At 38.0% G+C, this 27,395-nt stretch overlaps 2 protein-coding genes across 4 annotated transcripts in view; both read right to left on the reverse strand.

Moving 5' to 3' along the window:
• Positions 1-32: 32 nt before the first annotated feature.
• LOC107716119 (anoctamin-7-like) lies at positions 33-16,251 on the reverse strand. Of its 2 annotated transcripts, none has more exons than XM_016522453.1 (23): positions 15,649-16,251; positions 14,046-14,163; positions 13,767-13,960; positions 13,572-13,679; positions 13,323-13,459; positions 13,178-13,235; positions 11,763-11,873; positions 11,503-11,668; positions 11,115-11,205; positions 10,488-10,584; positions 10,079-10,222; positions 9,387-9,524; positions 9,160-9,258; positions 8,934-9,036; positions 8,549-8,660; positions 8,396-8,450; positions 7,771-7,868; positions 6,840-6,976; positions 6,175-6,380; positions 5,755-5,897; positions 5,347-5,437; positions 4,532-4,663; positions 33-83 (listed from the first exon to the last, which is right to left on the reverse strand). In XM_016522453.1, exons 1-23 carry the CDS (start codon positions 15,778-15,780, stop codon positions 33-35), a joined length of 2,721 nt encoding a protein of 906 aa, XP_016377939.1. In that variant the 5' UTR covers positions 15,781-16,251. The 2 variants fall into 2 exon arrangements, with proteins under 2 accessions (XP_016377939.1, XP_016377940.1); XM_016522454.1 differs by lacking the exon at positions 33-83 and adding an exon at positions 2,278-2,938.
• A 1,564-nt stretch (positions 16,252-17,815) lies between these two features.
• The window catches only part of LOC107716120 (pleckstrin homology domain-containing family M member 2-like), a 13,685-nt gene continuing 4,105 nt past the window's right edge, over positions 17,816-27,395 (reverse strand). For both annotated transcript variants that reach the window (XM_016522456.1, XM_016522455.1), the window contains 13 exons: positions 26,048-26,321; positions 24,624-25,379; positions 24,440-24,509; positions 23,110-23,200; positions 22,954-23,018; positions 22,792-22,880; positions 22,573-22,705; positions 21,621-21,811; positions 21,464-21,529; positions 21,179-21,338; positions 20,635-20,814; positions 20,286-20,402; positions 17,816-19,441 (listed from right to left, as the gene is read on the reverse strand). In XM_016522456.1, coding sequence (XP_016377942.1) covers positions 19,304-19,441; positions 20,286-20,402; positions 20,635-20,814; positions 21,179-21,338; positions 21,464-21,529; positions 21,621-21,811; positions 22,573-22,705; positions 22,792-22,880; positions 22,954-23,018; positions 23,110-23,200; positions 24,440-24,509; positions 24,624-25,379; positions 26,048-26,321 — 2,330 coding nt within the window. In that variant the 3' untranslated portion in view covers positions 17,816-19,303. The remainder of the gene's footprint in view (positions 19,442-20,285; positions 20,403-20,634; positions 20,815-21,178; positions 21,339-21,463; positions 21,530-21,620; positions 21,812-22,572; positions 22,706-22,791; positions 22,881-22,953; positions 23,019-23,109; positions 23,201-24,439; positions 24,510-24,623; positions 25,380-26,047; positions 26,322-27,395) is intronic.

Genomic DNA, 27,395 nt, shown 5'->3' on the forward strand with positions numbered 1-27,395 from the left:
GTTACTTTGTTTCCGCTCAGCTGCACTCAAACTCACAACGTTGCCTCTTGAGCGAAGATGATCCAAGTGTTCTCTTCAATCCCCTTCACACACAAAAATAGTTGACAGTAGACAGATAAAACCCTAATAACTGTTCTAGCTACTCAAAAGTACAGATTTCTCCTCCATATCATTCCCTTTCCCTCCCATTTCCCGCTCTTTCCAGCAAAAAATGAAGACAGACATTTGTCGTTCTCTCTGGCTCCCTCTTGCACTTATTTATGGTTTTATTTCTAAAGGAGAGAGGCACACGCTGTCGTCTGGTTCATAGGAGAGTCCTTCCTGCCAAGGAGGGAGAAATGAGTGTGTGTGTGTGGGTGTGGGTTTGGATTCCTGTGTGTCAACAGCAGTACTACTTTGCAAGTGGATAGCAGGCAGTCGGTTAGGAGGGTTTGATGGGGGCGTGAGATAGAGGGTGGGAAGAAGACTATGCGAATATCCCTTCATGCATGCGAGTGTGTGCATGTGTGTGTGTGCGTGTAATTAGGTAAGTATCAGTTTGAAGACAGCAAGTAGCTGAGAGAGGGCATGCCGAAACTCACTCAGATATGCCCTTTAAATCTTCTTTAACTCCTCTCCCTTTTACACACCTCATTTATTCTCTTAAGAAGAACTGAAAGAGTCGTTTATCAAGCAAGCTTGTGTGAAAGTCTAGAAGATCAGAAAATAATATAATTGAACTCTTTGGTAAACAAAACCTATTCATGTTAATCTCCAGCCAATTATTGATGCGTTTGCACGAAGAAATTCGTTTATTCAGGAGCGAAAGCACATTAAAGAGTGTCAGTTTTGTGCAACAGGCTGTTCTGGGTCACTCCTGCAGGTGATGAAGAACATGGAGTCCGTTATTAACAAGCGAAAGGGCTGCTGTCCACGTTGCATACTTTAGTACCTTGACATGTACCAACCAACCCTTCCTGCAGGCTGAATGGCGTAGGAACGCACAGCAATCATAACAATCAAAAAATGAAGAGGAAGAGAGAGAGAGAGAGAGAGAGAGAGTCAAAGAGCCTGAGGTGAAGGAGATTCTTTTTCGTTTTTTAAGTGGGTGGGGTTAGAGACAAATCATTATCAAAACACCTGTCTGCTTCTGATTTTAATAAATCAGAGTTGCTTGATCCATTCCACTAAAAAAATAGTGGAATTAGGGTGCATTTTTGGTTGGTAAAGGGTTTCAAAGGGGCTTGTTGCTCACACAAAGCTTGATGGTTTGATCAAATTAAATGGAATGTGAGAACCAGAGATCTTCTGCAGAAAGTAGAGCTGAAAAGTAGGGCATTAGTTGCCTACATGGAGTGTTAACCAAAGATTAAGGATCTGAAGCGTTTGCCAGCTGGCATTGGCTCTCAGCTTTGGAACACAGAACATTAGTGTCGTCTTATTCACCTTTCTAACTTGTTCAAGCATATCATTTTCATTCTCGTTCAAGCTAACCATTTTTGCACAATTAGGCATTGTTCAGCCAAATTCAGATTGAACCACTGATGGCAGATGAAATATTTTGACGATGTCTTCATACTTTTCTGGGCCTTGACAGTGTTATTTACTGTCAATGGGACAGTCACAAACCTCCCGGTTTTCATCCAAAATATCTTAAATTGTGTTCCGAAGACGAACGAAGCTTTTACGGGTTTGGAACGACATGGGGGTAAGTGATTAATGACAACATTTTCATTTTGGGGTGGAGTAACCCTTTAAGTAGGGCTGCACAATTAATTAAAAGAAAAATCAAAGGCTGTGATTTAATTAAATGTGTGCGTTTCAGCGTGAAGCGCAGCACTGAGCAGCTTGGTTCGCAGAAAATGCAGATCTACACAAACTGTTTTTGCCAACACTGTTTGGCTTGCTTATGACGTGCATTTAGAAACGCAACATGTGCCAACCATCTTTCCAAATTTGTAAAAAGAAATGCTCATAAGGCTGTTTTTTAAAGACTTGATCATATTGATAATTACTATTTTTTGCCAAATTGTGCAGCCCTACAAACAAGCACAGCAAACCTTGAATTTTTTTTAACGCATTTTGCCCAAATAATGCATCCCTATTCAGATTTGGAATTTAATGCACAGGTCTCATGGACCACTTATGATCCTGTTTTACAGTGCGTATTTGAAGCTTGACAGCCCTGATCATAATCCACTTTCATTATATGGAAGAGAGCAGTGTGAACATTAATCAACGCGTCTCTTGTGTTTCACAGAACAAAGAAAGTCATATTTATTTGCAATGACATGAGTTTTTCACTTTTGGCTGAACTATCCTTTTAAACCCTGTCCTCCAGCATGTAAACACTTCAATGGCTTTTCAACGGTTATTGAAACTAGCTTTATTTTAAAACATAATTCCTTAAACAGTCCAGAGATAGACATGACAAATGCAAATATATTAAGGTATTATTCAGAGAAGCATTTCACACTAACACAATGTAGAATACGCTTCTTGATGTCTTTCACAATTTTCATTTTGTCAGTAGTACAAATATATACTTTAGTATTCATGTAAAAAAGCAAACCTCCCTGCCCTCCCACTAAATCCGAATAGGAATATATCATTTACCGGAAGGGCAGAGAGAATGAGATGTGTAGGTAATCACATGTCTTAGTATAGCTGGAGCCAGAGGAAGTCATATGTAAACAGCCGTTTGTTAAAGTAGTGTGTTAGTGTACAATTTTGGCATAGACCTCTACATTTTGAAATGCATGCTCACAAACACACACACATCCACTCAATCAACCACCACAAAACCAAGCCAAGTTTCAGTCCAAGTGCTTTTTTTTCTCAAAACAAGTCCCTCTTGGATCACTTTTGAGGGTGTAAAGCATTTTCTTAGTGACTATGCCCCCTTCTGGAGAAGCCCTTGCCCTGCAGGTCAGTCTCATGTAGCGAGGCGCTTCGCTTGCTTCAAGGACCAGCATACAAAGAGAAAAGCAGAGAAATAAGAAGAAAAAAGAAAGAAGTACATTGTTTAGAGGCATCCTCAATTAGTCACAACATTTGATTAAAGCGATGGTTCACCCGAAAATGAAAATTTTGACATAATTTACCCTCAAGTTGTTCCAAACCTGTATGTTTATTTCTTCTGCTGAACACAGGAGAAAATATTTTGAAGAATGTTGGTAACCAAACGGTTGATGGCAGCCATTAAATTCCATGGTATTTTTTTCCCCATACTATGAAAGTCATTGGCTACTGGCAACTGTTTGGTTACCAGCATTCTTCAGAATATCTTCTTTTGTCCTCAACAGAACAAAGAAACTCATACAGGTTTAGAACAATTTGAGTAAATGATGACAAGCATGTTTAATTATATTTTTTATATATTTTTTTTATTTATTCATTTAGATCTGTACAATCAGTTTAAAAAATAAAGTTTGTCTTTTATATACATATTGAAAAACGTTCTCCTATTTTAGTTTAATATCCAGAGACAACTATAAACTACAAGTCTTAATAAATTTTATTTTGGGTAAAAGACAACAAACACAAGGGCCTGGTCAGACCACAAAGACGTACACACCACACTACCAAAGACACAAAGTTTCTAAATTATTATAAAGTAAGTAAAATACATTTTAAAAGACAGTTTAATTCAAAACAATATGGCCCTAGAACAGGGCCATAACCACTACAAACACTGAAATCCTGGCAATATTCAGAATGGTGGCTGATCAATATGAGTTTTTCAATGGCAGACTCTTAAACTTTTACATTTGGTTCCCCATAATCTTGAACATTTGGTTACGTCATTGCTCAGAATCCAGTGCACATAGCCAAATATACACTCTGACCTCAACCAGAAGCAGAGCATCATCCTACCATATTTTCCAGAAAAGTGGGTTGAAAAATGTTTTGATCAACCCCCCCCCACTCACTCTACAGAATATGTGGAGTACATAAACCAGGGCAGTACAAAAAAGTACCGGTAATACGAAGGTCTTTGCTCCACTTTGACTAGAGTGCTAAAACTAGGACACACATTTCTTTTTTTTTTATTATATTTTTGTGACAATAGACAGGAAAATAGCATGAAACTGATCATGACATTTATTTATTTAAATGAAGTGAACTTTGCCCTAAATACCACTACACACTACTGTTCAAAAGTATGGGGTCGTTAAAATATTTTAATGTTTTTGAAAGAAGTCTCTTATGCTCATCAAGGCTGCATTTATTTGATCAAAGATACAGTAAAACTGTAGCTTAGTTCACCAAATCACCAAAGTTCTCTCTATTTTGTTGTAGATCATTAAACCGTATTGCTTCCTCAGAAGTCTGTTTGAAATTAGTTTCGTGAGGTACCTTTGTGCACAAACGCTGCCTGCTAAGGCAGTGAGGGATCAGGTCAGCAGCAGCTGCTTAAGCTTTCGGACACAGCCTCAGTCTCTGAGCTCTCTGGTGTGAGTGGTAATGAGAACAAGCATGGCTCACAGTGAGTGGGCGCTGGAGGGTGTGGATGTCACTATGTGCACTAACATCACCTAAAGCTACTCACCAGCAGGGCCTCCTGTTTATCAGCCAGTGCCTGCTTAGCCAGGTAACGCTCCCGCTTGATCTTCAGCTCCAAGGACTCGGGGATGTCTGGAACCATCCAGTCGATGACACGCAGGACAAAGAACACCACATGCTGAGGATGAGTACACACACTTTATTACTAAGATGACCACAAAATAGAAATAATTTTTAGATAGTAATAAAGAGACCGTAAACAATCAGGTCATTATACAGACAAAGTAAATTGCCATCAGCAACCCATTTTACTATCGCAATTCGAGGTCGCTCACATTTTTAGTTGACAAAGAGACAAAAGATAAATCACTTTATTTAATTAATAATAAAAAAAGTGATTGATTCTTGATATACAGGCCTATATAAAGAACTGATATAAATATAAGAAAGATTGTGGTGATATTATTTATATAGTTTTATATAGTATATTTATATTATTTGTATGGTTTAAAGCACTTTTCTCCACTTATCAATGTATTCCATTTTATTTTATTTGTTCATTTACTAATGGATGTTTTATTTACTATTTTTAAAAAACGTTAAATTTTTTTCTATTCTATTATATATATATATATATATATATATAATGTTAAACTTTATTCATATAGTACATTTGTTTAATTAGTTTATGTATTGTCAACAAACACTAAGGCTGGAACTTTAATGAAAAGTTGACATTATGTACCAGAGTAAATGGGGTTCATTTTGATTTTAAATTGGTCACAGCATATATTTGGGAAGCTTAAATTCAAGGAAGAATATGACAGTGATGTGATTTGCAGGAGGAAGATCAATGATCACCTCAAAGGCAATGATAAAGCCCAGTCTTGCAGCCAGAAGCTCCCAATAAACCAGTGTGTATTTTCCATTTTCATCCCGAAACGCTTTATATCTGACAACAAGAAAAGTCATGACAAAAAATGACCACAAGAGAACAAAATCAAACAAAGTGCTGACAGCTACAATTTTACTGTTCACTGCCTTGATTAACACTTTTCCCCTCTACTGCAAAACAGTACAACAGCCAAGACACTCCTGAGAAACATCAGGACATGGCTAACATGTAAAAAATAAATAAATAAAAAAATAATAATGATTTAAAAACATCCTGAAATAAGGCAATATATTTTTGCAAGTTCACAATGCATAACTGATATAAGAGTCTGATTTCAGATTTCTTGCACTATAGAACTGTATCAGCACTGTTACCTGCATACGGTATGACTGGAGTAGTTGTAACTGGGTGGAGAGTAAGCCAGCGTGAAGTTGACATAACCATGCAGGTCATTGTTAAACTTGTACTGGTACAACAGGCGAGGCAAAAAATCTGAGGTAAATGCAATGAGGAAAGCCTGTAGAGAAACAAGCAACTGTGAATCCTTACAAGATGTTGAAAAGGTAATGTTAGATAATGTAATGTAACAAGTGGAGTCATTTATGCGTTTACCAAAAAGTACCACACTAAAGGTGCAGTCACATTAACCATTACTCTGAAATTTTGCAGGCAAAGCCATTTCAATATGAATATGACCTTTCAATATGACCTTTTTTGCCAACAAAATTTTGGCAATAGATTCTGCTAATTTGATACTTTAAGTATCAAAAATACTAATTTTTGTAGGCACTCACATTGACTATGACAGACACATGGGACAGCGCCTCTAGTATGATGAACCACACACCGATGTGCTGGGCACGCTCTGCCACGGGTCTCCGGTATTCACACACAAACTTATAAGCATCCAGCCTTACTTCCACCCAGTTATTCAACAGGGCGAAGAGAGGAGCCAGAGGGAAGGCTGCCACAAAAATGGTGATGAAGCCAAACTGCAGGACTGGCAACAATGAAGATCAAATACTGTAAGTTCATTACAAGCATAGCAAGAGCATCTATACAGAAACATCACATCCATTTAATGTTTATAATAAGTTGCATGATTACTGTAGGTAAAAATATGTTTTTGCTACACTGGCAGAAATGACTGACAGAAATTAACTATTATAAATACTACTGTTGGAAAGTTTGGGGTCGGTAAGTTCACTTATGCTCAAAAATAACTAACCCGAAACTTTTGAATGGTAATGTACTTACTCTTATATAATGATTGGCTGTTAGAAATGTTTTTTTATTTGTCATGTCTCGTCTTGTCTAGAACACCAAATGAGCCAGGACTGCCACTGGTGCCCCCCTCAAGGAATGAGGTCCATGATGTTTCAGCGTCAGTAGCTACACATTTTTTGGACAGAAACTTGGTCCAAAAATCGAATTAAAAAGTGAAATATTATCATCTTACCAATCTCCAGATACTCGTCAAAAAGCCCCTCACATGGAATCAACTCATAGTCCTGCTCCCAGCGCTTAGACTCCTCTGCCTTCTGGGCCTTTTTCACAGATGATAAGGCCCGTTTCTGTCTCCAATACTTTATTTTACTGAAAAGCAGTGAGAGAGAAAGAGAGAATGAGACAACCAAAGCAATAGACACAGTGTTCTGTTGATGATGATGATGATGATGATGATGGCTCTTCTGACGCTATTTCTAGGTCTAAAATAGAACTGTGCTCATTTGGAAAGATCCGGTTTTGCCTGAGTTTGACTCTGGTGATGCATTATTGATAAGGGAGTGCTAAAAGCTTCTCCTGTGTGGCATTTATTCTGCTAAACCGCAAAAACTGTCACCTTAAAGAAGAGACATGCTGCAGTACTGGCACTGATACAGTCATCTGTCTGCTCATTGCACCCTACAGTGATATATGCAGATGAATCAATAATCAAATCAATCAGTATTCATAAAGCTATTCTTGCTCATGTTTACACACATTTTTATTCTTGTACTGCTGCATGAAAGCACACAGCCCGTCTATGATAGTAGTTTTATGATAGTTGTTTTATTTCTAAATTGATATTTTTATCCCCTACCCATAAATCTAACCCTCACAGGAATGTTTTTGCATTTTAAGATGTTCATTAATTATTCAATATGTTTTCCACAATGTAGGCTAAGCCTGACCCACACATACACCTCCACAGAAGACTGCTGTGCCCACCCAGCACCCCGCTTGCTTTTCTCAGAGGACCAAATAAAATCATTTTGATTCTGCAGTATTGAGACTTAAGTCTTTTAGTTCAAATACTACGTGGTTTGCTCTACAATATAATAAGCTTTTAAGTACAGCTGCAAAAAATATGACTTGATGAAGAGTCAGGCTCTGAGGGAGACACCTACGGGATGACAAACTCCTGAACGTTGTTGATAAGTTGTTTTCCCACCATGATGATGCAGAGCTGCTCAGCCAGTTCTATCAGACAACCTCCTGGTCCGCACTGCAACCACACATACACATTTATTAATATTTTAGAAATAAATCTCTTTGGAAATGTATCTCTTTTTTCATTTATTCAGTCAGATATATAGTGTAAGAAAAAAATGGCAAAGCTGAATTTTCAGCAGCCATTACTTCAGTCTTCAGTGTCACAAGATCCTTCAGAAAACATCCTAATAGGTTGATCTGGTGCTTAAAAACATTTCTTATTATTATCAATGAAGATGAATAGAAAGTTCAAATAAACAGCATTCACTGGAAATTACTGTCATTTTTGATCAATTTAATGCCTTGCTGAATAAAGGTATTATTTTCTTAAAAAAAAAAAAAAATTATATATATATATATAACTAGTGTACATTATACAGTTTTGAAAAAGCAACAAATACAGTGCAACCTATTGTGGATATTTTGTCTTTATTACAAGGCTGTCAGGAATACATGACTTTGATTTCTAATCTTTTTACAAAATATTGTTGGCTAATGACCACTAAACTGTAATCATAAAACTAAAGGCAAAGCACTCACATCCTCATTCCGCATCCCAAACAGTGTGCCATAATGACCAGGATAGCCCACAAATCTGCAATAAAAGAGCAATTAAAGTGCACTGAAAGCTTTGATCTGGAAAATGATGGCACAAAAGACTACTTTGTTCTGCTAGGCTAATTTAAAGGTTACCTGCCCTTGAAGAAGGCTACATAGAAGGGCGATGAGTAAAAGTTGACAAATTGGAAGATGAAGACTTTGAATGTAAAGGCATCTTCATATTGTGTCTGTGTCCTGTGCATTTCTGTAGGGAAAATTGTTTCAGGAAGAGCCATATTTGGGGAAACAAGATAAATGAGACTTATTTGATGGTATGTGTGAGTCTCAGAGCTTTATTGTAACTGCTCAGAGAGTAGGACTAAGGACTAGAGTCCTAATGGCTTATTGATTCTCAAAGCAAGTGTGGATGGGCAGGTTCATTACCCTGAACCACAGAAAATGGCAACACTGGCCTGATTTGATTTAAAGCCCTGGGCATGTGTTGCTTTATGGGGTCTGATGTGTGCAGAAAGCCTACCCCATTTAGTGAGCTGTTCTGCCAGGGCTGTGTAGACCTGCCCCATCAGCAAGATCAAAGCCAGGTTCACCAAACTGCTGGAAATATTGGCAATATTCCCAGCCTGGAAGAAAAAATGTTTGTGCAGAGTTCAAGAGCTACTGCAGGTGCAGAGGAGATTAATTAAATGGTGCAGTACGGTAAGTTATCTCATATTTTAGTTAATGCAGATCGATGGGGTGCCCACCTGAGTACGCAGAACAGAACTCCCAGTTTCAAACATCATTACACTCACTATACTGCGGTATATGATCACTGTGACCAAGAAGATCATCACTACACACAGCTGGGAAAACAAGTTGAGAGAAAGAGGAACTAATTTGGGTGACAATTATGACATATTATCTCCCTTCTAACTGGCCAATTAAAATGTTGTAGCTCCATTAAACCTCTGACAACTCTAGTGGGTCTCACCATTATAACAATGACCATAGAGCCAGTCAGCATGCGTGAAATCCGCGCTTTTTCAGGGAAGTAGGGTTCTTTTACTCCTGTAACTGGGTTTTCCTCCATCGCAGGGGCCATGGCAGCAAACTCAGGACGTGGTGGTTCCTGATCATTTAAAAAAAAAAAAACATGTATACATTACCAATCTAATAAAATCAACAAATGTTAGGAATGATTTAAAAATATTTTTTTCTTAAAGTAAGGACAGTGCCTTCTTTTCTGTTGTGTGTAACATGAAAAAGGGCAAAAAAAAAATCACATTGTAAAGAATCATTTTAAAAATAAAAACGATTTTTCTTAATATTTTTGTCCTGTTTTTTTAATAGTAAATATCTAAACATCCTTAAAACGAGCCACATTTTTAAAACTTTGCAGCAAAATATCTAACGTTTGTATTCCAAGGACAGTGCCTTCTTGAGTCTTCCAACAATATTATTTTTTTCTGCTCTAAAAAGGGCAACAACAAAAAATCCCAATGGTCCAATCGCATTTCCTTCATTTCCGATTTCAACAAAAAACAAAACAAACAAAAACATTTTTTTTCCACATATAAAACAAAACTTGCCCTTCAGGGCTTCCATAATGTTTAGATATTTTTTAAATGTGAAAAGAAAAAAAAGAAAAAAATACTGATTAGGAAAATGTTGTGCACGTCAAACCTCCTCTTCATGGAAATCCATGCAGTCCCAGTGGTGAGCGAGAGTGGCATTCTTGCGTTTCCAGTATTCCAGGAACGTGACAGCCCACAAAGACATGAACACACTGAAGAAGACAGTGCCGGGATGATCAAACAGGTAACCCACCTTAAGAAGAGTTGAGAATAAGCACGAGCAAGCAGGAAGTACTATATTTCCAAGTGTTCCTGTTTTTTTTTTTTACTACTGGCAACCAGACTACGTTCCAAAAAAGACACAACATAAAACAACTATATATTACATAAAGAAGTCAGTATACAGTATACTCTATACACATCTTCATAAACTATACAAACATATTGAATGCTAGAATATGGTGTCTTTCACATAGAGTACCCAACCCAAACGAAGGTTTTTAGCCAGAGATGATTACCTTGGCCATGGGACAAATGTCTGACATATTCCAGGGTTTACAGGTTTCACACAGAGGACACATTAGATAAAGTCCTCCACTCTCACAGATTTCCTTCCTGTAGATGGTAAATGGAAACAGGCAACAATGCTAGAGCTAAAATGAAAGCATACAGCCTGTTTTTTAAGTATGTTGTCCTGGTAAAACTGTTGATCAAACAAAAGAAAATATTAGAAATCTGGCAGGAATGCAGTAAGAGTGCGGTTACTAGAAGCAATAGTTTAGTTTAATGTTAAGATCAATAGACCAAGGAGGTAGAATGTACAAATGAGTATATCTAGCATATAGATACACATACAGTGCTCCTAATTTTTGCTCTTGCTCTCTGATTCTCATTATTTTGCTTGCTTATTCTGAGGTGTAAACTGCAGCAAATATTTCCAACCCATCGCTATTAGTCCTTCAAGTACATGCGGTCAACAGTTGCTATAGTAACAAATAAAGGTCATAAAGCCCATTGATATGACATTATTTCTAATAGCAGCAAAATAGCTTAGAGGAGTGCCAAATGTGTGAGTCATGTAGAGCTGAAAGAAGTTCAGTGCAGCAGCTGAAACACTGTTAATTGATAATACGGGAGACACTTACGCTGGGGCATTGGATCCCATTGTCAAAATACCCGAAACAAAGACACACGTCCCAACCAATGCAGCAGGCAAGAGCCAGGCTGTGTAAAATCCTGTGAGCAAAAGAATTTGGTAATTATTGGTTATTATAATTATTGGTCATATATTGACAGTACTTGTTTTTGTGGTTTGCGACACCATCAATGCCAACGCTGTGGGTTTCGAAAAATATAATATAATTTACTTTCATTTAATTTAATAACAAATATATAATAATAATAATAATAAATAAAATAATATTATATTAATGTATAAAAATACATTAGTAATATGCATTACGCATTACTGCAATGCCAAGATACCACAACCAAAATATGCAAATATGAATAGAATCTATGGTGCCTACTCACCCAACCACGCAAAATAAAGCGCAATCTTCTCTCCAAAGTATTCACGGATGTGATCCAGAGGCTGGTACTTATACCATTTTAACCAGTTGGACCAATAGTGGTACAGTACCTGCCTCTTGTTCAACTGATCAGGCTGGATGTCACAACCTGGGAGCTCAAAAGGGCCCTTAAAAAAAGAAAAAAGCTGACAGTGTATCAAGCTGTACTTTCAATAAGACACGTTTGAAGCGCATTGCAGTATATGGTGTCTTGTGCCGAACCTCATGCAGAGGGAATGCACCCGTAAAAGCCCCCTCATTCAGCAGACGAGCAACTCCAACTTCTGCACGCTTCCTCCTGCCATACACAGTCCTTGCTAAGATTTCATACACCTGCAACGAACACAGGTGTAAGCAATTATCATACACTTGAAATAATTTAATACACCATATACACTGCCATTCAAAAGTCAGTAAGATTTTAAGAAATCAACACTTTTATACATCAAGGATGCATTAAATTGATCAAAAGTCACAATAAAGACTTTTACACTGTTAAAGAAAAAATCTATTTCAAATAAATGCTGTTCTTTTGAATGTTCTATTCTTCAAAGAATCCGGAAAAATATCAAGGTTTCCTCAAAAATACCAAAAGTACCACAATAAGTCGTGGGGCAGTCGTGACCTAATGGTTAGAGAGTCGGACTTGTAACCCAAAGGTCGCAGGTTCGAGTCACAGTACCAGCAGGGATTGTAGGTGGGGGGAGTGAATGACCAGCGCTCCCTTCCACCCTCAATACCACGACTGAGGTGAGACACCAAAGCCCCAACTGCTCCCCTGGTGCCGCAGCAAAAATGGCTGCTCACTGCTCCAGGTGCGTGTTCACGGTGTGTGTGTGTTTGTGCGAGCACTTGGATGGGTTAAATGCAGAGCACAAATTCCGAGTATGGGACACCATACTTGGCTACACGTCACTTTTCACAACTGTTTTCAACATTGAATAATAATAAGAATAAATATTACTTGAGCATCAAATCAGCATGTTAGAATGATTTCTGAAGGATCATGTGACACTGAAGACTGAAGTAATGACTTGAAAATTCAGCTTTGCCATCACATGAAAAAATTTAATTTTTTAAATATTAAAAAAGAAAACTGTTTTCTTGATCAAATATATGCAGCCTTGGTGAGCAAAAGAGACTTATTACAAAAACAAAGGAAAACAAAAAAAACGTACTGACCCCAAAAATCTGAATGTTAGAGTATGTAATAACAATTTATTACACTATCACATACAGTGGGTACGGAAAGTATTCAGACCCCCTTAAATTTTTCACTCTTTGTTATATTGCAGCCATTTGCTAAAATCATTTAAGTTAATTTTTTTTTCCTCATTAATGTACACACAGCACCCCATATTGACAGAAAAACACAGAATTGTTGACATTTTTGCAAATTTATTAAAAAAGAAAAACTGAAAAATGCTCAGTATTTAGTAGAAGCACCCTTTTGATCTAATACAGCCATGAGTCTTTTTGGGAAAGATGCAACAAGTTTTTCACACATGGATTTGGGGATCCTCTGCCATTCCCTCTTGCAGATCCACTCCAGTTCTGTCAGGTTGGGAATACTTTCCGTACCCACTGTATGTGAAATACAATTCTGCTTTTCTTGTGGCTGTTTATTGCACACTCACAATGCGGTTTCTTTGTGTGTTGGTGAAGTAGTTTTCACGGTCATCAGAGCCCAGAAACCTGAAAGTCAAAGTAAATGTCTATATTTACAAATCTGTTTCTGCAAGTAGATGATCATCTTGTACACTTGTAGAAAAAAAGCGTAACTTTTCCATTTTGGACTTGCGGAAGGCACATGTGTAGTAGTCCACAGGACGATTGGGGACTGAGTCTTTCATGATGTTCGGCACCCAGAGCTTCTGAAGAACTCGAGTAGAAGTGTTGTAGTCTGGGTGTGGCTGTACCTATCAATGAACACATACAACTCATTTCAGAGCTCAATTCACTTGATTCTAGTGTTATTTTAAGCCCTCGGTATTTGCGTTGGGGAGGTGAACATGAAAACATGGCACTAACCTGCAGAGGTGCCCTAAGACATAACTCCTCAGCGTAGTACACCAACACATCCCATGGAGCATGGAGCTTCAGATAGTGTACAGTCTTCTTTACACTGGATGATTCTTCCTGATAAAAAAAGAGAAAACCATTAGCAACACCATAGCAAGTACCATAAATGGCACTGCACTGAGGAAATAAACCTAATAGCTGAACCTTTTCCATCAACAGTCCAGCACTCTGGATGTTCTGGATGAATTTGTCCCTCCATTGGGCCAGCTGAGCTTTTCTTCTCTCTGACCTGCTCTCCTCCTGTGCTGCTTCTACTGCCTCCTCTGCCACCTCTCCTTGCGACTGTCCCCGACTTCGACGCTTACGACGCACCTTCACCTCCCACACCAGGACAAAGTCTGAGGCAAGAACAAATAGGCTTAATATAAATACTTATGCAGCAATGCAGTTGGTGTATTTATAGCGCTTTCATCAAACCCTTACCTATTTTTGTTTGGCCGTCTCTGAAGTAGTTGCCTGGGGGCTGAACAGGTGGGCTTGAGGTCCGCTCACAATAAACATATATGGGGTCATCATCCTCATCATTAGCCGCAGTGGTCAACTATTTTGACAACAGTAATATATTTAAGCAATGCATACCATTACGATCATTAGCAATCACACCATTAGCAATCACATGAACCATTAAAGGAATAGTTCACCCAAAAATGAAAATGTCATGAAAATGTATTCAGCCTTACCCTTGTATGTTCATCGAAACTCAGCATGTTGTATATTCATAGAGAAATTCAGCATTACATCACTTGCTCACCTATGGATCATCTGCTGTGAATAAATATGCCGTCAGAATGAGTCCAAACAGCTCCAGAAGTCCATTAGTCATAATAATGCTTCCTCCAGTGAAAAAGTCCATCCCCTGTTCTCCTCTCGCATCTAAATCCACCAACACATTTGTTGGACTGTTTTTGCTTGTAAACAGTGATCTGTGCATTTTTCTCCCCTAATTCAGATGAGATTACTTTCTCATTGGAGAAAGCAATATAATGGATAGAGGACTCACTTTAACCAGAAACAACTGTTTGAAGTTAAAAACATCTTAAAGATGAATTTATTAAAAACATGCTTTGTGCTTCAGTTAATTAATGTGATGTTTTTATCAGCTGTTTGGACTCTCATTTTGATGGCACCCATTCACTGCAGAGGATCCACTGGTGAGCAAGTGATGTAATTCTGAATTCCTCCAAATCAGTTCTGATGAAGAAACAAACGCATCTATATTGTGGATGGCCTGAGGGCGAGTACATTTTCAGCAATATTTCATTTTTGGGTGAACTATTCCTTTGACTGTTGGGCTGTAATCATGTAGTTGGTGGCGAACTCCATTAACTGTCGGTGAGTGTAAAATCAAGGCTAGTAGTTTGTGGATAGCATTAAATATCTTGGCCTATTTGCAAACTGCCCTTCAGGATAAAGTGTGTTCTGACTGGAAATAACATCAGTGACGATAAACAGTTGTGTAATGTGAAAAAAATTAATCAAAAGAAAGAAATGAATCAGTGTTTTTGAAGGAATAGGTTGAGTGAATGATTTAAAGGACTCATTAATAAAGGCACTTGTTACCACCTCCTGGTGTAATGATGTAACAGTCTGTCTAGAATGCACAAACACAGACAAGCAAACAGTGAAAGGTGCAGCAGTTGGACTGCTGCTTGGCCAATCAAATTCAAGGTCTGGAACTAACTGTTGTAAATGACAATCTGACAATTACAACTGTACTGTATGTTTTATTGAAATGCGACAGGTAAAAACAATTAAGGATTTAACCCATTAGCAAAAATATTTTTAATACATCCTTTATAAATATTTCTAAATACTGTATTAACATAACACTCTAAGAAACCACCAGGTTGCCTAACAGCAAAGTCATGTGCTAATTAGCCATTTTAGCACACAACCGAACAGCTCTGCAATGGCTTTGATGATATTGCTACACACAGCAACTAGAACTCTTGTTTTGACGAACAAATGCATCTCAAAACGTATGCATCAGTACATAATGCTGTTCAACACAGATCAGTACACTCACATATCTGGGAGGGATGAAGCCCCCATTTTGCAGGCTTCCATAACTGTCTGGACCATGAGTCTCGCCACTGTAGTCCAGATCCAGCAGAACCTCCCGGTCCATCAGCACCTCAGGGTTCCTCTTCTTCAGCATGATAGACAGCTAGAATCAAACGCTGAGGTGAAGCTAGAAGAGACTAGGTCGTTTAACTCACATTCAGAGCTTCAGTACAACTGATCTATGTACACAGTCCCACGTTCCAGTCCAGGCACTCCTGCAGAACATCAGCGCCCAATAAATTATGCACATAAATTAAATTTGTGATAAAAGTGTAAGTGCATTCCTCCCCCAAAGAAGAGCTGCAGGAGAGGAGACAGAGGAAATGCACTAAGTGCCTCTATAAGCGGATGAGACAAAACAAGGGCAGAAGTGGTTCTGCAGCATCTCTGCACTCTCCCTCCCTCTCTCTCTCTCATTCACTGCATCCCACTGTCTCCTCAGCACTCTAGAGGGACACTTACCGTAAATCCTCTGGCATACGAGCCTATACTTTCATCTTCAGCAAGGAAAAACCCATGTAAACACTTTACAACAAGAATGCATATATCCTGTTTCCTGTTAAAGAAAGATTATACTATGCAAAACACAGTGTCATGTTCAGGTAGACATTCACTTAAATCACTATTCATCCGAGTCTCTTGAGGTGAAGATCCAATTTTTTATGCATTAGAATTACACATAAATCCGGTCTCAGATAGACTATAGATGCACTAAACTGTGTGTTTAAGGAGCATAAATCTTATTGCCTAAAGAGGTACATGACCTATTGGAAGGATGGACCATCACAGTTCAAAAACCTTCAGTGCAAAGAGGTAAAACGTTGCATTGGAAATTGAATCATTGCAACCTGAAAGTTAGGAATTGGCCTGAACAAATTGGCTGAGTCAGAGAGGAATTCTGCTGCAGGCTTTACATTGCTTTAGTTGCATTGCCATTATTTGCATTTTGTATATTTACATCTTGCACTAATCATTGGTACTTAACAGCAATTAAAGTCTGCCATTAGCCGTTTGAATGGTATTTGCAGACTTCTGGGTCAGTCTTAAAGCATGCTTGGCTGAGAGCCACAAATAGCTCATATTTCTCACTATTCAAACACAAGAGCATTTGTGAGACAAACATTTTGAGTACAAATTACTTTTCACGGTCTCAAAAAAATAATCTCTGTATGTACCATGTGATCCTTTTTGCTTTATATGTCCCCCATCCCATCCCCCCCAATCTCAGAAGTGCATTAATATTTTGATGTTACTGCAGCAGTGCAGACAGAGGGAGGAGAGAAATAAAGAGAAGGGGTTGGGCAGTTAAAGTGAGAGGGAGGAGGGTTTGAGCACCTTCTGTTCATTGAACCGCAGGAGTAGAGAGGCAAGGATAACTGGAAAAGAACAATGCCACCTGACTGCAGAAATCCACCCCTATACATGAGGAAAGCAAGAATATAATTGGAAATATGGGCCCAATATATACAGAATATATCAAAACAATTTTAAAAAAATTATACAAGAAACTACAAGAGGACTTTAGTTCAATAGCAGTGATGCCATTTGTTCAATTTTGGTTTAAATTAAATGCTTACACCTATGTGCAATAATGTCACCGAAAATAAGTCTCTGTGTTATTGTTTCTAGTTAACCTATTAAGTAGTAATTTGTTAAATGGATATTTCAGCATTTTCATATTTCAACATTTACACACCCTCAAGTTGCTCCAAACCTGTATTAGTTTTTTTTTCTTCTGTTTAACACAAAATAATTTATTTTGAAGAAAGTTGGTAACCAAACAGTTGCTGGTAGCCAATGACTTCCATAGTAGAAAAAATACTATGGAAGTCAATCAGCCACTGTTTGGTTACCAACATTCTTCAAAATATCTTTTTGTTTTGAGAGTGAGTAAATGATGACAATTTTCATTTTGGGGTGAACTATCCCTTTAACACCTGTTTTAAATGGTCTATTTAAATACCACTATTGGGATTGTTTGTATAATTTTAGTATTTATCCTTATTTTTCTGAGCATCTTGTTCTTCTATACAATATTCTGTTTTAAAAAGATTCACAGTTTTTACCCCTTTCAAAGTCAGTGTCATTACAACTGCAAATATTAGGGTATTATTCATAACTTTTCACGATTTAAAAAAGTCATTTTTATTTATATTTGTTATCATATTGACATCTTCAAAAATGTACATGCAGCATTTAGTGTATCTGAGACATTAGAATGTTAGAACAACATGGTCACTCCCATTTAAAACAAAAATTAAAAACATTAAAAAAAAAACTAAAACCACATTTAAATTGTTCATGAACAACTGTATCCCATCATTGTCCAGCAATGTATTATTTAAAGTTACTGTTGACTGGAACAAACTTCAACATACCTGAGATTCTGCTTCCATTCATCACAGTCTGTCAAAGATCCACATTACTCAAGTTTACTCAAGTCTGCTTTCTTTAAAACCAGTCTACATTCTTAAAACAACTTTACAGTGTTTCACTGGAAATGGTATATTATACCTAATGTATCAATGAGTGAGGAACTGGGAATGCATTTGATATTTAAGCTAAAACACAGATATGGATGATGTGTTTTTTTTTTAAAAACCTTTTCTTGCATTTTTCTTAAAACCGAAAAATTTGTGAATGCTTATGTATGATCGGAAATCATTTTAAAGCCATTTAAAAAAAAAAAAAACACTCAAACCTATCTTTTAACAAAAGTAAAGAAAAAAATTTTTTTTTAAATGAACGTGCAATTCTGAACCTTGTGCAACTCTCCTATAACCATCTCCTTCACTTCTAAACTGTCATTTCAGTTGCAAGAGCCTTAATATCTTCAACTAATGATATTTTAGAATTGTATGTCCCTTATTACAGTATTTCAATACCTGATCCTAATCTGATCCTAACAAATGACTTCAGTCCAATATAACAACAGCAATTACATGCTGGTACCATACCATCACTGTTAGCAGTGCTGACTGATAGTAGATATCTAAATGAAAGCCGGACCAATTCCCCCTTTTTCTCTCTCTGTATGTTTTGAGTGTCTGTGCCAAGCTGCCATGCAAACCGTTATACTTTCAAATAGTTAACTTAAAGCAGCCAGCTAATACCAAAGGTGTATTCATAACTAAAATTCTCTTTCGCAAGTGCTCACAAAGCAGTTTGTACCTCTTTATATAGTACAGGCATGATGTACAGTATCTGTCCATAGACTTTATACAAAGAGGGAAGGTTTAATAAAAAAAATAAGTAAATAAAAAAAAGGAAGAGCTTTTGAGTTATTACTATTTACACTCTATATAGTCTGATCACATGTAATGGAAGAAAACTGCTAGATCTCTAGTTTTTTTGATTTCCTGTTGTAGACTTCCACTTGTAAAAGCCAAAGCCTTAATCTTAACTCCTTAAATATTTGTGCAAGGCAAGTGTAAACAAGGTCAGGCCTCATTACCGGTAGATAAATATCATATGAGCCCATGTTATTCAATATCGTCTCTGGTCTGGAGAGCTCACAGTGACTGCTTGTACCTACGTAAACAGTAGGTTTGCTGGTGAGCTGACTTCTCCATGAGGTCTTATTTAATCCTGCGCTCACTGTAGTGATGGACAGGTCATCAGCACCATGGTTCTCTCTCTGATCGACCTCTGTGTAGGCTGTCACTCCTCTGCCATGCACTCTTCATCAGCTCCAGCGCTTCCCTACACCTCTTCTGCACCGATAGGTCTGAAACTGGCTTACGCGGTAGGCTTACCTGGACACACATGTAGAAATTCATGCTGTAAATAAATAAATAATATTAAAAAGAATGTTGATAAAACATTTCTTACACTCACCAAGGTTGCATATATTGATCATAAATACAGTAAAAACAGTAATATTGCTACATTACATTTTAAATACATTTTAAAATATATTAAAATACAAAATAGTAATTTATTCCTGTGATGGAAAAGCTGAATTTTAGCAGCCTTTTAGCAGTAATTTAAGTGCCACGTCATCTTTCAGAAATCATTCTAATATGCTGATTTGGTGCTTAAGATATATTTCTTATTATTATCAATGTTGATAGCTGGGCTACTTAAAATTTTGGAGATACATTTTTTTCCAGGAATATTTGATTAATTCAGATAACGGCAGATCCTGTTGGACACAGCCGACTCATCTCTGACTGTGTAAGTTTTAAAAAATTAAAGTGTATCCCCATGAGGTTGTTTAGTATGCATGTCTTTCATGTTCTCTCCTCAGCTGGTTTCTGACTGTGATGAAGGTGGCCTTGGAAAAGGGCTGTAGGGAGCCTCTCTACCCCTCTGTTCTCACTGACGCCACCATGGAGAAACTTGCTCGTTCTAAGTTTGTATGCCAGTTCAAAAGAACAGAATTTATCTGTAATAGAAATCTTTTGTAACATAAAAGATTTTACTGTTCTATTACAAATCCATTATGGGAATACAGTCCAACAAAAGCATCTTTCACATATAAGAGTAGAGTTGAAGTACAGCAAACATAAGGATGAAGGCCTCCTTTCTTAAATTTAAAACTACATATGCCATTGGGAAGTGATGATTTGCTGGCTATGAAAAAAGTGTTTTCTTCACCTGGTAAACAGCAGCCCAAGCTTTACTCAGCTCTCCTAGTAGCCGATCTCGCTCCTCACATCCGCTAAAATACAAAACCCAGGGTGGGAGAAACGGAGCACGATCTTCTGCAAATTCCTTCAGACAGAAAGTGTGATTAGTGCATGTTTAAAAAAACAAAAAAACAATCACCAAGTAAAGCTTCTGCTTTTATTAAACTAATGTGATTCATAATAACAAGCACACATTTCCAGAAAAAAACCAAGGAACACCCTAAATGTGAGGAGTTTATTTGTAGATGTGAAACTATAAACAGCAAACATCTGTTCACAGAGACATCTGACACACAACAATCTGAATGAACTCTTACAATGACACAGTATTCTTTATCCTCTTCTAGGCAAACAGCTGTGACATCGTTCAGATCAGCCCCTCCTAGAGAACGGAAAAAACTGGTCTGGCAATCTTGGTGACATGTGAGCAACTTCCTGTCTGTGAGTACAAGGCAACATGGAATACAGGGTGCAGGAGCTACTCCCTGTGGAATAATCTGAGAAACAAGAATAAAGAATAGTGGTCAACATCTGGGGAATCTGAGGAACATTCTGGTTAATTCTGGACAGGCTATACTAAGAAAACAATATCTACAGCATCCACTATAGGCTGGAATACACTAGACAAATTTTGCTCAGATTTTTGCCCCACTTTACAGTCCAGAAGAGTCAATACTAGTCAGAGCCAGTCTGCAGATTTGAGTTGACAGATTTGACAGAAAATCACGTAGTGTATGACGGGTACTCATAATGCCGTTTTTATATACTCCGCACCAAAAACTGTAGAGATCTTGTTTTGCAAGAACTAGCAGAAATGCATCCAGTAAAAAAAAGGTTAATGTGTGCATGATTGCAGCTTACCCCTTTAGAGACAGACTGGCAGAGCAGCTGCATCCAGTCGGCCATTTCCAGTTCGTTTTCTGCACTGAGCACTAATGGAGGATGTTCAGTCAGAATCACTTGAAAAGCATGAGGCTTCTCTAAGCTGTTTGAACGCCTACAGCCTCCACAGTGCCCTCCCCTATAACAAACACAATCACACGCAAATACACAGTAAATGTTTATAAGTGGGCATCTTTCATATTGAAAAGAACATTTATTTTACATTGCTAAGAGTGTAAATTATGAACTGGAACAACAGCTTACCCCATGGTCACAGACATCAAAGGTGTAACATCTGTTCTCTCTGCATACTGATACAGGATGCCGTTGCTGCCAAGTGAACAGTACATTTAGATTCAGGACACACGAACAGCTTGCTAAAACACTGTTGAATAGCTTAAAGCACCAAACCCTTTTGTACCTGAGAACCAAGTAACAGCTTTTCCACACTTCCTTCCCCAAATAAGTGCTCCCGGCCCGGTACAACAGTGCCCCCTCTTTAGTGCTACTGGATTCTCTGGAGCCGAACGGAGATGTTGGTGAAGCCACTGCTGCATCCATTGGGTCCTCCCAGTGAACCAGAGAATACAGGCGGATGCTCATCTCAGGTAACTACACAAACACAGTTAGCACAATGTCAATAACACAAGTCCTAGCATGTGCATTTAATTGACTACTCGATGCACCAAGTACTTTTGTAATGTCTGTATCAAAAACAGGTTTATTGAACAGAAGATAGTCTCTCAGTCTTGAGATTTTTTTTTTTTGAGACATTTTTTATAAAGTTTAGTGTGAGATGCCAAATTATTTGTTTCTCTTTGATATAATAAATTCCTAATTTATGCATAAAAGGGTTAATATATTGTATAAGAATAATAATCTTGTAAGCACTGTGCCTACTTTAAAATCATATTATTAGTCCAAAAAATGTGCTATAATTATTACAAAGCTGCTTGTTGTGAATTAGTTTATTAGTAAACAGAAAAAACAGATAACAATACTGTTACTAAACAATACAATACAATTGAGAAAAAAAAGAAACAATACTTATTGAGGGCGATAAACAAATAAATATTCACAATTATTTAATTATAATTATAATTATTTTAATGTATTAACTATATAATTAATATCAATTGTATTAATAATAATCTATTAATTGTAATAATTTTAAGTCATCCTGCATCCCCCTTGGAAGTTTGCTGAGGTCCCCTGGTTGAGAACCACTGGTCTAAACTGTATAATCAATGTAAATGTTTTAATTGTAAATGCATTTTAGAAAGAGTCCGCATGAAGTACTAAGATTATCAAAGTGAGCCACTGTCTGCCAGACTCTTGTGAATTATTTAGGGTAATAGATCCCCCCCATTTACCTCACAGTGAGTCTCTTGGCATACAAACTTAGAAAGAGCAAGTTTCTCCATGGTGGCGTCAGTGAGAACAGAGGGGCAGAGAGGCTCCCTACAGCCCTTTTCCAAGGCTGCTTTCAGCACTGTCAGGAACCATCTGGGTAGAGAACATGAACAAATACTCTTCAAAGACATGCATACTAATCACCTTCATGGGGATACCCTTTAATTTAAAAAACTTACACAGTCAGAGATGAGTCGGCTGTGTCCAAAAGGAACTGCCGTCTTCTGTTAGTGCACACTAGAGTGATAGTCTGCTGGTGAAGTCCCACCTAAAGCACAAACAAGGGCTTTAATCTCTAAGCAAGTCAAACTGATCATTTAGGCTTCAGGTTGTTTACTCACAGAGATGTAGTCCAGCTCGTTATAAGATACCGCCTCCTCAACCTTATAAGGCTTCTCTGCTGCCCCTGAAAATCAATGGGACACAACAACAAATGCAAACAAGCGTTTTTGTAGACATATAACAATGTCCTGCTCTTCCACTAAAGGTTTGCTGACCTTTTCGCAAGAGGTAAATGTAGCAGTCCGTCAACAGCAGATACAGAGGCTGCAAATCTCCTTCCATGTGGCCTGTGCTCATCCTCACCATCTGAAATTAAATGTAAAACTGCAAACCAATCAATAGGTAACACTGGTTTACAACAGAGGTTCCCAACCATATTCCTGGAGCCGGAGCCGGTATATGTACAGGATAACTGAAATGTTTAGGGCAAGGTTCCTCAAATCATGCCCTGGAGGGCCAATGCGCTGCAGAGTTTAGCTCCAACCCTGATCAAACTCCCCTACCTATGATTTTCTAATGATCCTGAAGACATTAGGCTTGTTTGAGATGCTCCTCGCCTCGCCTGAAATGTAGGCGAGAGTAGGCGGCTGCAGTGAGGGGAGGAGTGAAATAAGCGCAGTCAAGACCTTAAACAAGCCTATTGGTTAGCATGCTCAGGTGTGTTTGATTAGGGTTAGAGCTAAACTCTGCAGGAAAGTGGATCTCGTGGGCCAGATTTGAGGATCCCTGGTTTAGGGTCAGTAAGATTTTTATTTGTCTTTATTTTTTACTTTTTTTTTTTAGATAGGATGCATTAAATTCATGAAAAGTGACAGTAAAGACATTGACAACGTTACAAAAGGGCTCTATTTCAAATAAATAATTATTTGATCATCAATGAATCCTGAGAAAAAAAAATGTTTCATGGTTTCCATAAAAATATTAAGCAGCACAACTTTTTTCAACATTGATAATAATAAGAAATGCTTCTTGAGCACCAAATCAGCATATTAGAATGATTTCTGAAGGATCATGTGACACTGAAGACTGGAGTTATGGCTGCTGAAAATTCAGCTTTGCCATCACAGGAATAAATTATATTTTAAAATTTTATTAAAATAGACAATTATTTTATATTGTAATAATACGTATTTCACAATATTATTTTTTTACTGTATTTTTTTAATGCATCCTTAGTGAGCACAAGACACTTTCAAAAATATATTTTTTAAATCTTGCAGATCCCAAACATTAAAAAAAAATCAGTATGTGACCTCTTTTGATTTTCCCATCTGACTTGCATTAAAAATAGCTCAAAATAAGTATAGCATTTGTTTTGGAACAGTAGGCAGACTTTCAATGTTGTCAGGAATACATCAGGATCTGAACTACAAAAGCGATGTGGTCACTTCTGATCACCTCTGAATATGGTTTGAGCGATTGGGTCATAAAATGGTACGATAAATGGGTAAAATGAGTAAATGGGTATGCTGCAGCATGGACACAATGTAAAACTGTAAATACAAAGTTATCAATTCAGTTATGTTAAATCAAGCAGCGTTTCACCTTAAAGAGCTGTTCTTCATGCTCCCTGAAAACGTGAATCATGAGCAGCAGAAGGTGATTGTTATCCACCCTGTACAACAAACAAAAAAACAAATACCTTAACCTCTTAATAAATCACATATTGCGTCAATAGAGCTATTCCAAACCTAATTAGTCACTGATTACAATCAGTTTACAATCTCACTTAAACTCTGCAGCATGAGAGCTCTGTATTGTGTGGTCTTTATCTTCCTCCTGCTTTTCTTCTTTACTCGGTTCCTCCTCAGCTGACGTCTCTATGGGGATGGAGGGATCCTGCCCTGCAGCTGGTGTTTCTGCTTTTCCCTCATCTTCATCGCCAACAGGAACATCCTGCGACTCGCCATTCCCTGCAGAGTCATTGTGCCCACCACACGAGGCAGCAAGGTCTGGACTCTGGGAGGTAAAGCAGTAGAAGTCCGCAGGTGGCAGGGGGGCCTGCAGGAAGCTACGGATTGGGTCTGGAGGTTCACCGCCCGAGTCCTCTCGAAAGGGCCGCTGATGGGGGAGTCCATCGTGACTAGTACGAGTTCCATCCACTTCCTCCTCACCTTCACTTCGCTGCCAGCTTTCCCCATCCAAAGAACCGTTCAGTCTGTCCATGATGTCACGGAGGGGTTCGCCCACACGGTCCATAGAAGTGTCCGTCATTTCAGGGAGCCTCAGCCCTGCCTCCGGGTCTTCATCTTCTCCTTTTTGTCTCCCATTCCTCACAGACTCTGATCCAGGACCAATTGGCCCCTCCATAGGACCCCGACAGTCCATATTAATATTGTCTACTACAATGTCTCTCTCAACTACAATCTGAAGGCATTCCTCAGTGTCAGCTGTGTCTGGAGAGGTGACATTCTGCTCGCTGCTCACAGAGTCTGTCAACCCTCTTCCCCTTCGTTTCTTACCAGGTCTTCTGCGCCTTGCCATTCTGTAGCACAACAAAGGAAAACCAAACAGAAAAATAAATTAATATACCTAATGTTAAAACTATGTAGCATTATGTCATTGTGAAATAATAAACAAGAACATTATATTTAAGTGGAGCTGGAAGGTCAAGTGGGTCATAGAGGGACTAGAGGGACCAAATAGTATTGCAAAAGTCTTTTTCCATTGATGGCCATTCAAAAGTATCCGTTCATTCTGATTAAATACATTTTTTTCAAGCAACATACAAAATTGTAAATGTATTTTATTAAATGTTTTGTCATGTAAATATGTTTTGCCATTGACTGTTTGTTTTGGAGGGCTCTTAAACCATAAACTAGACTTCCACCAGGATGCGCTACCCATGAAACTGCCATAAAGATCAAAGGGAATGCTAACAGATGGCTTTTTCCAAGTATTACAGATTTAATTGGTTTAGATAAGCTCACACCACTGGTTGAGCTACAAACTGACATCTCAAACTGCTTCTTGTTTTTGTTTTTTTAAATGCCAGCATCTACAGTCTTTGAGAAGTTGACCTATAAACTGAAAGAGAAGTATTGTAACACACACACACATACACAAATTATACACTTCACCATTTCAACTAATAATGTGTGACTGATATGCTACTACAATCCTAGACCATTAGATCTAATGCTCAAGACACACCTAATGACTTCCAGCTCAGTGTTGGTGATCTCAGCATCTTCTCCTGTTTTGGAAGCATGACAGCTAGCCATGTGCACTGGGGTGACGTCAGCTGAAGTGTTAGTGTCTGAGTCCTCAATGAAGGGATTGTGCCGAAATGTAGGGCTTCGTGGCAGAGATGTGGTCCTGATGGTGCCTGCAGCGGCCCTCATTACAACGCAGTCGCTGACAACAGTCTGAGGGTCCGAACCTAAAGAGGAGCGGGGCCCACTGACTGGATCTGTCAAGTCTCCCTCTGTCAGAAAACGAGAGCAAGAAGGGAAAACACCAGAGACATGCAGGTATTAGGAGCTCATTGTAGGAGTATTAGGCTGATACTGAATCATGACAAATGATTCAGAGACATACAACACACATAAGCGGTTTTGCAACACAAACTCAGCCTTCTAGCTACTTCCATCTCATTCTTTTATGTATCTGAAATTCTGACAAATAATCACAAGCAGGGCAATCTATTTCTTTTTTATTTCCTTATTCATTAATGAAGTTCAAAACAACAGCATTTATTTAAATTAGAACCTTTTGTAACATTATGAATATCTTTATTGTCACTATTAATCAATTTAATACATTTTTGCTGAATAAAATTCTTTTAAACAAATCTTAGTGAGCCCAAACCTTTAAGCAGTATAGTGACAATACTGTAGTACTGATGACAGAAGCATGTGCTCTTGCAATGGTTCTGACCGTTTTTTAGAAAGAAAATGAAACATAATTAGACATAATAACTGCTTCATTAAATACTGCAAGTGTTGTATCTGAATTAAATAACATTAATCTCAAAAGTTAAAACATTACTTTTGTCAAACCTACAAAGAATAATTTAATATCATTCCAGCAAAAAATAAATAAAAAATGTATTTAAAAGACTCCAATTTTATTATTATGGTCAGCATTTCATAATCAATAAATTAAAGGGGTCGTATGATGTTGCTAAAAAGAAAATTATTTTGTGTATTTGGTGTAATGAAATGTGTTTATGCGGTTTAAGGTTCAAAAAACACATTTTCCACATACTGTACATTATTGTTTCTCCTCTATGCCCCGCCTTTCTGAAACACATCGATTTTTACAAAGCTCGTCGGTCTGAAAAGCGAGGTGTGCTCTGATTGGCCAGCTATCCAGTGCGTTGTGATTGGCCGAATACCTCAAGCGTGTGCCGTAAATGTTACGCCCCTTACTATACTGTCTGTGATGCCCTGTCCGGCCGGAGCGACAAGACAAAAACATTAAAACCCATTATAAACGAGGCATTTGTTGCATCCAGTGGGGACATAATTACGGATTATAATGACTTATACTGTCTTTT

This window comes from Sinocyclocheilus rhinocerous, unplaced genomic scaffold (assembly GCF_001515625.1).
Source record: "Sinocyclocheilus rhinocerous isolate Xijiao unplaced genomic scaffold, SAMN03320098_v1.1 scaffold148, whole genome shotgun sequence".
NCBI classification, from domain to species: domain Eukaryota; kingdom Metazoa; phylum Chordata; class Actinopteri; order Cypriniformes; family Cyprinidae; genus Sinocyclocheilus; species Sinocyclocheilus rhinocerous.

Coding starts and splice junctions, on each gene's coding strand:
- LOC107716119 (XM_016522453.1), bottom strand. CDS start 15,780: ATGCTGAAGAAGAGGAACCCTGAGGTGCTGATGGACCGGGAGGTTCTG. Junction 13,680..13,766: donor CTGGACTGTTGATGGAAAAG/GTTCAGCTATTA, acceptor TTTTTTTATCAG/GAAGAATCATCCAGTGTAAA. Junction 4,664..5,346: donor GCTTTATCATTGCCTTTGAG/GTGATCATTGAT, acceptor ACTCATCCTCAG/CATGTGGTGTTCTTTGTCCT.